This window comes from Prionailurus viverrinus, chromosome X, assembly GCF_022837055.1.
Source record: "Prionailurus viverrinus isolate Anna chromosome X, UM_Priviv_1.0, whole genome shotgun sequence".
Lineage (NCBI taxonomy): Eukaryota > Metazoa > Chordata > Mammalia > Carnivora > Felidae > Prionailurus > Prionailurus viverrinus.
In genome coordinates, this window is record NC_062579.1 from 21,756,619 (window position 1) to 21,769,733 (window position 13,115).

General features: G+C 36.5%; 1 protein-coding gene across 1 annotated transcript in view; it reads left to right on the plus strand.

The window, feature by feature from the left end:
* Nucleotides 1-1,548: 1,548 nt before the first annotated feature.
* The window catches only part of IL1RAPL1 (interleukin 1 receptor accessory protein like 1), a 678,538-nt gene continuing 666,971 nt past the window's right edge, over nt 1,549-13,115 (plus strand). The window contains exons 1-2 of the mRNA XM_047843240.1: nt 1,549-1,746; nt 12,722-12,749. Of these exons, the coding sequence (XP_047699196.1) occupies nt 1,549-1,746; nt 12,722-12,749 (226 nt within the window). The remainder of the gene's footprint in view (nt 1,747-12,721; nt 12,750-13,115) is intronic.

Consider the following 13,115-nt stretch of genomic DNA (forward strand, 5'->3'; position numbering starts at 1 on the left):
ATCATTACTGGAAATTCTCGTATGATCTATGTCAAAATATAGTCAAATGCTTAAGATATTGGCTGTATTACTGTGGGAAATAAATAGTAAATTGAGGTATGAAACATAACCTACACATGATATCATGGATCATTTTGCATGTTTTTTTTTTCCATTAGAGGACTTGTAATGAAGAGGGCCAGTAAAATATTGATTAATAAGTGCTGAAGTGAAATGCCTATTTTTGAGTAAGCTATAATTAAAATTTAATGCAACTACATTGCCAAGAAATATTTTTTAAAAATTAACAGTTTGACATGCTAATTTTGGGATATTCCATTTGGAGAATTAGTTTCCTTACTTGATCCATGAAAACAGCAACACACACAATAGGAAACAAAATAGAGATGTTGACGTATTTTCATTAATCACATCATACAGAAACTGAAATAAATGAGGGGAAGAGAAGATGTTATATAATCATCTGTTTTTTTACAGAGGTTACATTTATGTTAAAAATAAAAAGTCACAGGTCTGGAGTTAAAAGTATGCATTTTGGAGGCACCTGGGTGGCTCAGTCGGTTAAGCGTATGCCTTCGGCTCAGGTCATGATCTCACGGTCTGTGGGTTTGAGCCCCGCATCAGGCTCTGTGCTGACAACTCACAGCCTGGAGCCTGCTTGGGATTCTGTGTCTCCCTCTCTCTCAAGTATGTATTTTTGAGTCAGCTAGATCTCAGTTTCCATCTGTAGTACTCTGCTTTCTTGCACTGTGACTTGAAACTCCAGTTTCTTTGCCTGGAAAATGGAGCGTATAAAATTACCTTTCCATTTCAATGATTGTTTTGATTATTAATGAATGTAAAATTTTTGAATAGTGTCTTCCATATGGTAATTACCCAAGAAACCTAAGCCAGTAGGGTTCTTATTACCACTGGGGGCAAAAGAACTCCTGTAGAAACCCATGTAGTGGTTCTCAAATACTCTGCAGCCTTCTGACTGCTACTGGCTCTGGACAGTGTTTTTGTTTGTTGTTTGTTTGTTTTGAACTGGTTTGGGGGAATATAAGGCAAAGAAGGACAATGGTGACTTTTTTTCCCATCAAGCTAAATTTAAAGGCCTATGGTTTTATTCTGATATTGTTTTACATTCACTTTTGATGTTAACATGCTATTGACTCTATTTGAGAATGACAGAAGATGGAGATTGTATTGCTGCTTTATTTTGTTTGTTTAAAAACAGAAGGCCATATAAAGTGGCAGGCTCACGTTGGCCTACCTTCCCGGTCTTCTGTTTTTAATTGGTGACCATTGGAATTTCGAAAGTCCAGGAACCATAGCTCTGATCTTCTAACCATGGGAGTTATTCATCTAGCGTCCTCATGAGTAGTTCCATATGACATAACTCTTGAGACATAAAGTCTGTTACTTTGGTGGACAGTTGTAATTATTACAGTGACTTTTCTTATTTTCCATGTTTTTGTCCCAATTCATTCTAACTGGGATTTAGATTCTCAGGTATTTTGTTTTACAGTATGATAGGGAACAGAGAGAAATGAGCAAATGGTTACAATGTACATCAAGGTTCAAGAACTTACTGAGGATGAGACTCTAATTGGGCAGACTGTATTGGCATTGGTGAGGCTGAGTGAGGACCATCCTAGCCTAGTGTGCCAGAGTGTGGTTACGAAAACTGAGGGGGAGGCTGACAAGGTTCCCATCCGGGCTATGCAGGGTTTAGTTCTTCATCCTCTTGTGGCATGCCAGGACGTAACCATTAAATTAAGAATTAAGACTTCTTGATTTTTCATCCTGTGTGCAGGTTGAAAGTGCAATTACCCTTTGACCTAAGAATGGCATTGAAAGAGTATAGCCTGGAGAAAGAACAAAAAGTGGTACCTAAATGCACGGTGCTCACCCAAAAGTGAACGTTCTATCAGACAATGTGTGTGTGTGTGTGTGTGTGTGTGTGTGTGTGTGTGTGCATGCATGCAAGTGTACACACACACACACATAGACACACACTCACAAAATCACAGGATTAAAAGATTTTAACAAAGGTGAAAAGTATCACGCATCATATTATACCATCCTAGTTTATGTTTACATGTATGTATGTGTGTATGGTATTAGAACTATTCTTACATCGTGCATACAGGTGATTTTTATAGTTGGAATAAAAGTGTATAAACGGTTAAAACACGTAATAAATATGTATATTATAATAAATAAATAAATGTTTATTTCATTAAAGTGCTGTAAACTTTTCCTCCAACTTGAAGACTTTTCCTAAGTGTGGTCTTAATAGCTGTCAACGCATGTCCTTTCATCATTCCCCATTGTTGCCTTTCAGATTGCTTTGGAATTTTAACTACAATCATCTGTGGACAGATAGCATCCTTGGTATTTGAATTATTTATTGAGGCTAAATTGTAGGCCAAAAGATAACCCTTTAGGCTCTTTACAAATGCTTGTTTCTAACTTTCCAAAAAGATTGCAACCGCTTCCATGCCCTAAGCTAAATTCTTGCTCTTCCTGGCTGATTCGCTCTTCTTTCAGACCTCCTCAATCCAGTAAATGTTACCATTATCCACCCAGTTGGTCAATTCAAAACCTGGCTTGCAACTTTCTTCCTCTTCCATATGCCCACTTCTTGCCATTCTAATCTGCCCTTAAGTTTTAAGTTAATCTTCATTGCAGTGATTTCTCGTGCACCAAGAATAAAATCCACATTTCTTAATATAATCTACATATTGCCTACCTTCTTAATATAATCTACGTATTGCCTACCTCTCTATGACTCTAACTCCCAGACCTACAGAGCAAGCAAACCTTCTTACACATGCTGTTTCATCTGTTTGGAAGGCTCTTCTTCCTGCACTTTTCTTGTCTGGTTTCTTCTCACCCTTCAGTGGTCAGTTTTTATGTTCCATTTTTATTTTTTTTTATTTTATTTTTTTTTTCAACGTTTATTTATTTTTGGGACAGAGAGAGACAGAGCATGAACGAGGGAGGGACAGAGAGAGAGGGAGACACAGAATCGGAAACAGGCTCCAGGCTCTGAGCCATCAGCCCAGAGCCTGACGCGGGGCTCGAACTCCCGGACCGCGAAGTCAGACGCTCAACCAACTGTGCCACCCAGGTGCCCCTTTAATGTTTATTTATTTATTTATTTAAAAAAATTTTTTTTTCAACGTTTATTTATTTTTGGGACAGAGAGAGACAGAGCATGAACGAGGGAGGGGCAGAGAGAGAGGGAGACACAGAATCGGAAACAGGCTCCAGGCTCTGAGCCGTCAGCCCAGAGCCTGACGCGGGGCTCGAACTCACGGACCGCGAGATGGTGACCTGGCTGAAGTCAGACGCTTAACCGACTGCGCCACCCAGGCGCCCCTTATGTTCCATTTTTAGAGAGGCCTTCCCCAACTCCCTAACATGAAGTAGTGATTCATACCTCACAGAGTATTGTTCCTTCTTTTGGTGTACTTTTTTCACTGTTCAATATTACTACATATGCCTTTGTTGGTTTCCTTGATAAATATCTCTCTTCACAAGTAGATATAACTCTGTGAAAGTCACTACTGTGTTAGGTTTATTTACCACTATATATCTTATATTCTAAATCTGTTGCCTGGCACTTTGTATTTTTAGTGGTTCAGATTGTCTGGGTTTGTGTCCTGGCTCTGACGTGTGTTAACATCTACCCTTGGGTACAAATATAAGACGAACATAATAACAAGACCTAACATATAGGATTTTCTAAGAATTAGATGAAATTATTCATATACAATTATTAGTGTAGCATTTGTCACAGTATAGGTTTTCAGTATAGTAGTTACTATTATTGTTGTCCTAATGAGAATTCAGTAAATATTTGTTGAGTGAATGAAAAAATGAAATTCTATTATGATATAAATAAGTAGGTTATTACCTCCTCAGTGTAAAACTGTGCCATTTTCACCACAGTCTCTATTGCATTGAGTGTCATTCTGTTTTCAGTTACTAATAGGCAAAAGCATCATCATCATCAGAAACTTCATGGTTTTAACTTCCTTAGCATTCATTATTAGAGGTGGAACCTTTTCCCATCCACATGAGTTTCTGAAAAACACCCATGTTTTTCTCCCTTCATTAATATATTATTTGTGGAAATAACTGCTTCAAAATCTCAATGCAATGTCCAACAGGTTCATTAGTTAGAGCAGTCAGAAATATAACCCAGGTTAACTTTTTTCTCAGAATAACTAAATCACATTGTCTAAGTCTTATATTAAAATGAAATCAGATGCCTTTTATCAAAAGGTGAAATGGTTGTGAATATAATCTTGTGATGATGAGTATTTTAGCATCAACTTAGAGATCTTATTTTTCTCTACCACATGCTCAGGAACATATAGTAAAATTAGATGTCATTGACCCTTCCTGTGTTATCAGTGGTCCCAAAATATTCTGTCCATATCATGTCACCATTAGTAACAAATCATCTTGTATTACAGCTATCCATTTATGTGTTCATTCCTCCCATTAAACAGTGAGCTCTTTGGGGGTAGAAATTATATTTTATTCTTTCTACATGTGGAAAGAAGCAAATAAGGAAGGAAGGATTGAATATTACACTTTTGTTTCTAATCATATTAGCTTTGTTATTTTGCCCCAGCTGCAATCATGTTAGTGAATATAAACTGGGAATACAGCAGTAGGAAACTAGTCAATACTCAGTTACTGTGAAGAGACAGAAGCAGAGATGTTTGTGTCTCAGTTGTCTTTCACATAATTCTTGGCTAACATTACACTTTATGTTAACTAACTGGAATTTAAATAAAAACTTGAAAAAAAACCAATTCTCAGCGAGGATAGTGAGGATATTCTCTCATAGTAATAAGGAAAGAATCCAGATCACAAAGCTTGGTTATTCCTAAAATATTTGTCTGCTCTGACTCTGACTGTCCTTCAGCATATCCAGGCATGATGTGCAAAGTACAGAATTGAAATAAAATAATCCCTAGTCAAATCATAGGCTTATGTTACAGGGATAAGTCAAGTTTGTAGTTTCACCTGAGGTAAAAAGGCATTAAGTCTCTTTATCACATCCAAACATCACTATTAGGCTAGGGATAGAAAAAACATTGGAGGAGGAGAGAGTGAGGGCCCAGCGAGTAAGTAGTTGGTCGCTGTTAAAATTACACTAGAATTGGCTCACTAGTATTGGTTCCATCTTGTTTATAATCTTATTCATTTTCCCCCACCCTCTCATAGAGCAAGGTCAAAGCAGACAGTGTTTTACAAAAACATTACAAAATTTTACATACATGACAAAACATTACAAAAACATTACAAAAACTTCACAAAAAACACATTTTTGGGGGGGAAACTTATGAATCTCCAAATTAAAAATGTTCTGATATATTTTAGTGTCCCAATTAGGGAGGAGTAGGAAAATATGCTGTTCCCGGTTTCTAAAACCTTTTACAGTAGGGGCACCTGGGTCTGTTGAGCATTTGAATCCTTGATTTTGGCTCAGGTCATCAAGTCATGATCTCTTGGTTCCTGAGATCGAGCCCTGCACCAGGCTCTGCTCTGACAGTGCAGAACCTACTTGGGATTCTGTCTCTCCTTTTCTCTCTCTCTGCCCCTTCCCTGCACATAGTGGTGCATGTGCACTCTGTCTGAAAATAAACATTAAAAAAAATAAAATCTTTTAAAGTAATTAATTACATATGGGCCAAGTTTACTTTAGACACATGTAAATACATACTCTTTGTTCTCTAGTTCTTTGTACACATTCATGAAAATGATAAAATTTCCATTTTATCCTTTTCTCATGGTATTTTTTTTACTTCTAATGTATTATGCTATTTGATATTGACATTCTCAGCACAAATTGGCCCCAAAATGTACTTCATTCAAAAGCATGCTCTTTTCCCCTCTAAGCTTACTGTGATTTTAATGGAGGTAGGAATCAGAATTTCCTTCTTTTAAGAACTTCTTGGTGGAGGATGGCATATTCTCTTCAATGTCTGTGCAATATGAATACTAGTATTTTCATGTACCTGGATTTTTTGTAACTAATGCGCCTTTTCAGTAGTGAAGCAGTGGGGGACGTTCAATGAAGCTACTCTTTTATCAGCGTTCTGAAGCCATCTGGAGTTACAGACGGACACTGGTCACAGTTCTACCTCCACGTGAGGATTCTTAGAGGTGGGAGGGCACAAGAGATAAGGCAAGACTTGGGTGTCTTGTTTTGTTCTGGCTCTAGTAGATACTTTGTAATAGACCTCTAAAAAGAGTGTGAATATATACTATACTATATTTATTTTATATAAAATATAATTTTTAAATATCAATGTATTTTTATAATATAACATTGACCTAACCATTGAAAAAATATGTTCTCTTCTCAGGAACTAGATTCTAAATTACTGTACATGTACCTGTTTATCAATCATGAACCAGTCTAGATAATGATTACACTGTAGTTTTTATCATACTCTATTTCTTGGTTAGCGTTGCTAGAGTGTTATCAATTTTATTGATCTTTTCAAAGAACTAACTTTTGGTTTCATTGATTTTCTGTGGTCGAACTATTGCTACCTATTGTTTACCATGTATTAAATGGAGTCTAAGCTGCATACTTTTCAATTTTTCGTACAAGTTTAAATAAGCATAAATTAACGTGTCTGTAAATCAGAGCTCTTCAGTTGGAAATGAACTGTAATTTTTTTGAAATTCCATAATTCCGTAATTTTTTTGAAATATGACATGTCCCTTGTGCTAGATATGCAAAGAGTATCTTCCTTTAAAATCAGTCACTCCAAGTTGAGTGGATCAACCCCAAAGTGTTGCATTTATTTTGGGGTTTTGTTATTTTTAATTCCTCTTAATTTAGAAATTGTTCTTTGACATTTTATAATAGTCAACTAGCACAGTACGGCACTGTATCTAGGACTTTCCACAGTATGAAAGAGGCACAGAGTATGTGGTTATGATTATATATCAGAGAAAACAACTTAGAGATACACTGTAATCAGATTGAATATCCATGCAAGTATAGTAGGGATCTTAATGCCTTCATTTTATACACAAAGGGAAGCTATAACAGAACCAAGTTTTTGAATGTGCATGTTTTATCTTTTTGGAGAATGAAGAACAAGTTTTCATGGAGATCAAATTGATATTGTTCCTAGTAGTTTTCTTTAAAAATACTGTTTATCTCCGTTTCTTTTGCTTGTTTAAAATATAGTTTAATAAGAGATTCAATTCAAGATTGCAATAGAATGTATGTGTTTCAGTGAATGTGAAATAAACATAAACAATATATGTGACTCTTTGGACCAAGGAGGATGTCTAATGTCTTTAGGACAAAACAGTCCATTAAAGAATTATCTTCTTATTTACGCTCCACATAACTATCAGTTTATTTAAAAGGCCGTGCCTTAATTAGAGGCCATTAGTGGACATGAATTACCGAAACAGTTTAAACTTCTGAAGTCATGAACTTCTCATGAGGGAACCTTGTTTATAGTACACTCTCAGACTGGCCTCATTTGGACCCACTGATTCCAGACTCATTACACTTGTTAGTGCTCATATCTTTACACTACTTGTCCCTCACTGGAACAACTGTGCAGAGATACAGGGGAGCTGGGAGTAGAGCCCTCAGATCACTCTGGGGGAATTACTGCTCCCTTCCTTTCAGAACAAACCAGAGCCAGTTTGAATATACCATGGACTCAAATCCCTGGTGCACAAAACACGCCCCTATTGTTCTATCTCTTAGTTGCCCTCAATTAGAAAGGATCAAAAATAGATGAAGTGTAGGAGTTCTTAAGTTAATTCTAAGGAAAAAAATAGGAAATGAAGGTACTGCTGAACTTGGCACAAAGCCAATTTCAACTTTAGGGACCCAAAGTTGAAAGAGAATGGTGATGTATGGATTTACTTACTTGTCTTTTTTCACTGTGCATGTTTGGCTGGTGTAAGGCTAGAAACCGTGAGGAGGAAACCACATAGCAAATGCATTCACATGGTTTTGTCACATGGTTATATGCTCAACGTTAATTGTTTAAGTAAAGCCATTGAATTTGATATGGAATATTGTGTGAGTTTGTGTGCTTTCTCTTGCTCTTTCTCTCTCTCGCTCTCGCTCGCTCTCTCTCTCTCTATATATATGTATATATATGTACTTATATGTATATATGGGGGGAGAGGGCGTGGGAGAGATTTTCTCTGATGGAATTCAAAATAATAAGTGACGTATTTAGCATTTGCAAGTATATATGGATTTCAGAATTTAAAATAAAGACTTATCTTTAAATTATATAATCCATGGGGTGCCTAGGTGGCTCAGTTGGTTATGTGTCCTACTTCAGCTCAGGCCATGATCTTGTGGTTCATGAGTTCAGGCCCCATGTTGGGCCCTGTGCTGACAGCTGAGTCTGAACCCTGCTTTGGATTCTCTGTCTCCCTCTCTCTCTGCCCCTCCCCTGCTCGCTCTCTCTCTCTCTCTCCCTCTCTCAAAAATAAATAAACATTTTTTAAAAGCCTATAAGTTATATTAATTCACGAATACTTTGATTTGCCATTCTTATAGGATGATAAGCTGATTTTAATTCACCTTTCTTGAAAAAGAATTCATTTAATTTTGAAGATTTGACTTTTGGTGAAGTTTCAGATTTATCTGTTATATGAAAATGCTCAGGAAAAGAGAAAATGTGGAATCATTTTTTGTGTTTCTCTTTTCCTATGAATGTGTAAGTTGAAAGATTTAAAGCACTGGGTGTTGTATGTAAGCCAATTTGACAGTAAATTGTATTTAAGATAAATGAATAAATATCAAAATAAATATTAAATAAATAAAAGGTTAAAAAGTTGTTTATCAATGTATGCTAATGAAATATAGATATCAAGATGTTTTAATGAACAAAAAAGGTTAATAGTATTAGAAGAGATCACTAGTTACGATCTGTCAGATTGAGGTGAGGTACACAGTAAGACAGTATATGAAAAAGCAAGCCCTCTTTCCTTCAGCAAACACCATTAATAAAAAGTCACTGCATTTAGGGCATATGAAGATTAATAAATGGATGGCAGTTTTTAAAATCACCAAAGAGGAGCACAAATGAATATTTAGATTCAGAGTCATCACTGTATACTTGGAAACTGAAGGAAAAGTATACAAAAACACTTGCACTGGAGAACATCTCATCAGGACCACCATTGTTTGTGGATTTATAAGCACGTATGGAAGGGGTAGATTGGGTACAGAATGGAGAATGCAGTGGTGTAGAAATATAGTCCATGTAGCTATGATGATGTGAACTGGATACTCATATGCACTGCAAACAGGAATGTAAATGGACTTAAACTTATGGAAACAATTTGGTATAACATATGATAACCTTTGACCCAGTAATCTTCCTTTAGATATTCAAGCTCAAGGCAAAATCAGAAATTCAAAGAAAATGCATATAAAATGACATAGATCATGGTACTGTATATTAAAATCAAAGTTAAAACAAATTAAATATCTAATGATACATTAGATATTGATAATATGTAATGATACATTTATAGTGTGAATATATTTGCAGCCACTAACAATAATTTTATAAATTGTATTGAAAAGATAATTTATATTTACATAATGTTAATGAATAATGCATAAAATGAAATCTTCTTGTGGTACAATCCCATTATGAAAATATTTACTGAGACTTTTGTTAGGTGCAAAGTTCAGAACCCACTCAAATTACTTTACAAAATGTTTTGTTATTATGACTTACACAATAAAAAAAGTGTTTTTTAAAAGATGAATGGGGTTTAGGTTCAGAATTCAAAAGAAGTCACAAATTAAGTTCTAGGGAGTTTCTTGGATTTCTCGGTCTTTCCTAAGGCTTTTTTTGAAGCCTCTCTCTGTGCGTTGTCTTTTCCACATGCACCTCATCAGTTCACTACTCACACTGTTAGCTTGCCTTTTCTCGCTTCTTAGAATTGTCATCACTGAGTTCATGATTAATCTCAAAGCCCCATCTCTTGCATGCCCCCATGAACTCATTTTTTGACTAAGCTAGGAAAAGTTAACACCGTCATAGCGCTCTGTTCATGTTTGTCTGACAGCACTTATGGCATTGTAGTTCCATGATGAGAGTAATGTACATGAACTATTGACTATAAAGAGCATGCTTTTGACACCATTCTGTTGTATAGTTTATGAAAGAAAGCCGCAAGACCCTAGGTTTGTTAACATTATGACAATAAACATAGGGGCAAAACCAGCACCCTCCCCCACGCACACACGCAAAAATTATATATATGTACAACTCAGCCAAACTTGGTGTCCTAACATCCTTACACATGAAAACTATCAAAGCACTCTTTCTGAGCTGTGTTGTTTTTCTCCCACATGAGACCTCATGCTAATGGTGGAAGAAGTGCTTTTACAAAAATGGTGTCATCTTTTAAATGCTGGAATAAAAAAGTTACCATTTTCTGCGTGAGTCGATCTTTTCAGTGAATATTTCAAGCAAATGAATAAGCACTTTATTAACTCCATGCTTTGTTTCAATGGTTTCCACAGGTGGACTGGTTTCACCAAATTCCATGTGTAAATTGGTCAGATAGAATGAGAATTTAGATTTGCACAATCTTAGTGGCAACTTTGAAACTTCTGTTATCTCACAGGACCCAGAAATTGAGTTGAGGCTTTCTTACTAAGCCGGATTGTAACAACGAACCCAGGAGTCAGTAGCTCAATTTTCTACTTCTTTGCATCAAATTTTCTCTTGAAAGTGATGCATGCAGTATTGAAGAATGGCAAGGAGGAGCCTCTGTGAAGTGTTAAATATTTGGTTCAGTGGGTCCTATCAGCAGGTAGGGCCTGCGGGGAGTGTGTTTATCCAGCAGAACGATCTCATTATGAGGACAGTGATGTAGTATAGTTTACTTCATACCCCAAAGCCATTCAAGGAAACAACTGAGTGAGTGATATTCATCTCGGCCCTGTATTGTGCTATTATGACTTGCAATAACTGGCAGCATATTAAAATAGAGATCAGGGACTGCAGCTACTCCACTGAATGAAGTTCTGAAATTTCAGACCTGTTGAATTATTCAGTATTTTCCAATTTATAGAATAAAAGAATATGTGATTGACTATTTCATGGCACATTAATGGAAATAAAGAAAGAGAACGCATAAGCTTTATGCATTTCACAGTTCGTATTTATTTCTCATAATTTCATGGTACCCAAGCGGGTCTCTGTATAGGCCATTGTGGCCCTTGCTGTCAAATACAAAGACAAGAACTTGCCTTTGAAAACTAGGGAACAATAAAAGACAAAGTATTAAAAATAAAACACCTTAATGAATGATCACGAAAAGGAACCCACAACACTGCTTTTTTTTTTTTTTAGCTTTGAAATATTCATGAATACCAGGTTGAAAAAAATAAAGTTTAAGACCAATGTCCCTTCTTGCCCATAACGATACACTGGGAACAACATAACCTGTAAGTTTAGAGAAGAAGGGAAGCCTGCTCAAAGTGATATTCAGTAAGATTATCAGATGCTTTATCCTAGCCCTAGTAGTGCCTAGGGTGTAGAAGATACCCTGTAAATATTTGTTGAAATAGTGAATCAGTGAATGCCTCCCTGCAGATTTGGCTCAGACTAAATATTGTAAAATCATTCCCCCTCCCAACTCAAATATTTTCTGTTTGAAACATATTAAAGGAAAGGGTCATGGTGTGATTACCAGGGTTCTAGGGTCTTAACCTTTGATGGCTATACAAAGGAATCTAGCTATGGCTTTTTGGTACTATATCCAAAGAAAGGATACTGAGCTGGACAAACCATGAGAAATTCTATGTTCATCTTCAAAGGTATTTACTAGTTAACCGTGAAACAAGCCAACTGCCAATTTCTGAGAATCTGAACTTGTTGGTAAATAATAGCAGCTTACTGTGTTAAATGTTATCGTGAGGTAGCAACTGGATTTAAGTTTAATCCGTATTAATAAACAGACTATGAAGATAATCTCAAACCAGCACCTGAGAAAATTTTTTAAAAAATTATAATTATTTTTTTAATTTTTTAACTTTTTAAATTTATTTTTGAGAGAGACACAGAACGTGAGCAGTGGAGGGGCAGAGAGAGACGGAGACAGAATCCAAAGCAGGCTCCAGGTTCTGAGCTATCAGCACAGAGCACGCCATGGGGCTCGAACTCACGGACTGTGAGATCATGATCTGAGCTGAAGTCACACGCTTAAACTGACTGAGCCACCCAGGCACCCCAACTGAGAAACTTTTAATTGCTAAGTAACATTGTAACCACTTAAATTTGCTTTGAATTTAGTAGATGTTCATATTAATAACTATCTGGTACAGTTTTTTATGTAAGTGCATCTTCTCAAATTTATCAGCCCTCAAAAACGTGTATACAAATTTTCACACCCAAAGGCTATACCCTCTTAAAGGCAGGGGAGAACAAAGCCCAAACAACAAAGTCTGAATCAGTGTAATGTCTACTGTGTAAACATAGATTTTTGGTTGTCATGATTATTTAAAGAATGCCTGAGAGCATGTCAACAAAACCTCTGGAAGGTTTAGTTTAAGGTTCAAGGAAACCTTGTATACTTTTTCTTCCTGTTCTTGGCCCTTTAAATGAGCATGAAAAGAAAAGATACAAAATATTCCCCATGATTTTTTTCCTAAACTTGTTACTTTTTTTTTTTTTTTCAGAGATAGAGCGCACAAGCCAGCAAGCAAGGGAGTGGCAAAGGGAGGGAGGGAGGAAGGGAGAGAGAATCCTAAACTGACTCCACACACAGCGAGGGGTGGGAGTTGTGAGGAGAGCAATGTGGGGGCTCCCTCTCAGGACTGTGAGATCATGACCTGAGCCGAAATCAAGAGTCAAAGAGTCAGATGCTTAACCGACCCAGCCACCCAGGCGCCCCCGCATTTCTTACCACTTTTTAATGCAGAAGTCTGATAGTGTTTATGAAAACACTATGTAAATGAAGGGGTTCTAATTATTTGAAATGAACTGTTACCTTTACACCTATGACAAAAATGAGAAACAAATATCCTGCAGTCGGTGCACAGATACTTGCTTGTAATTCCCTGAACAAACTGCAGTGTG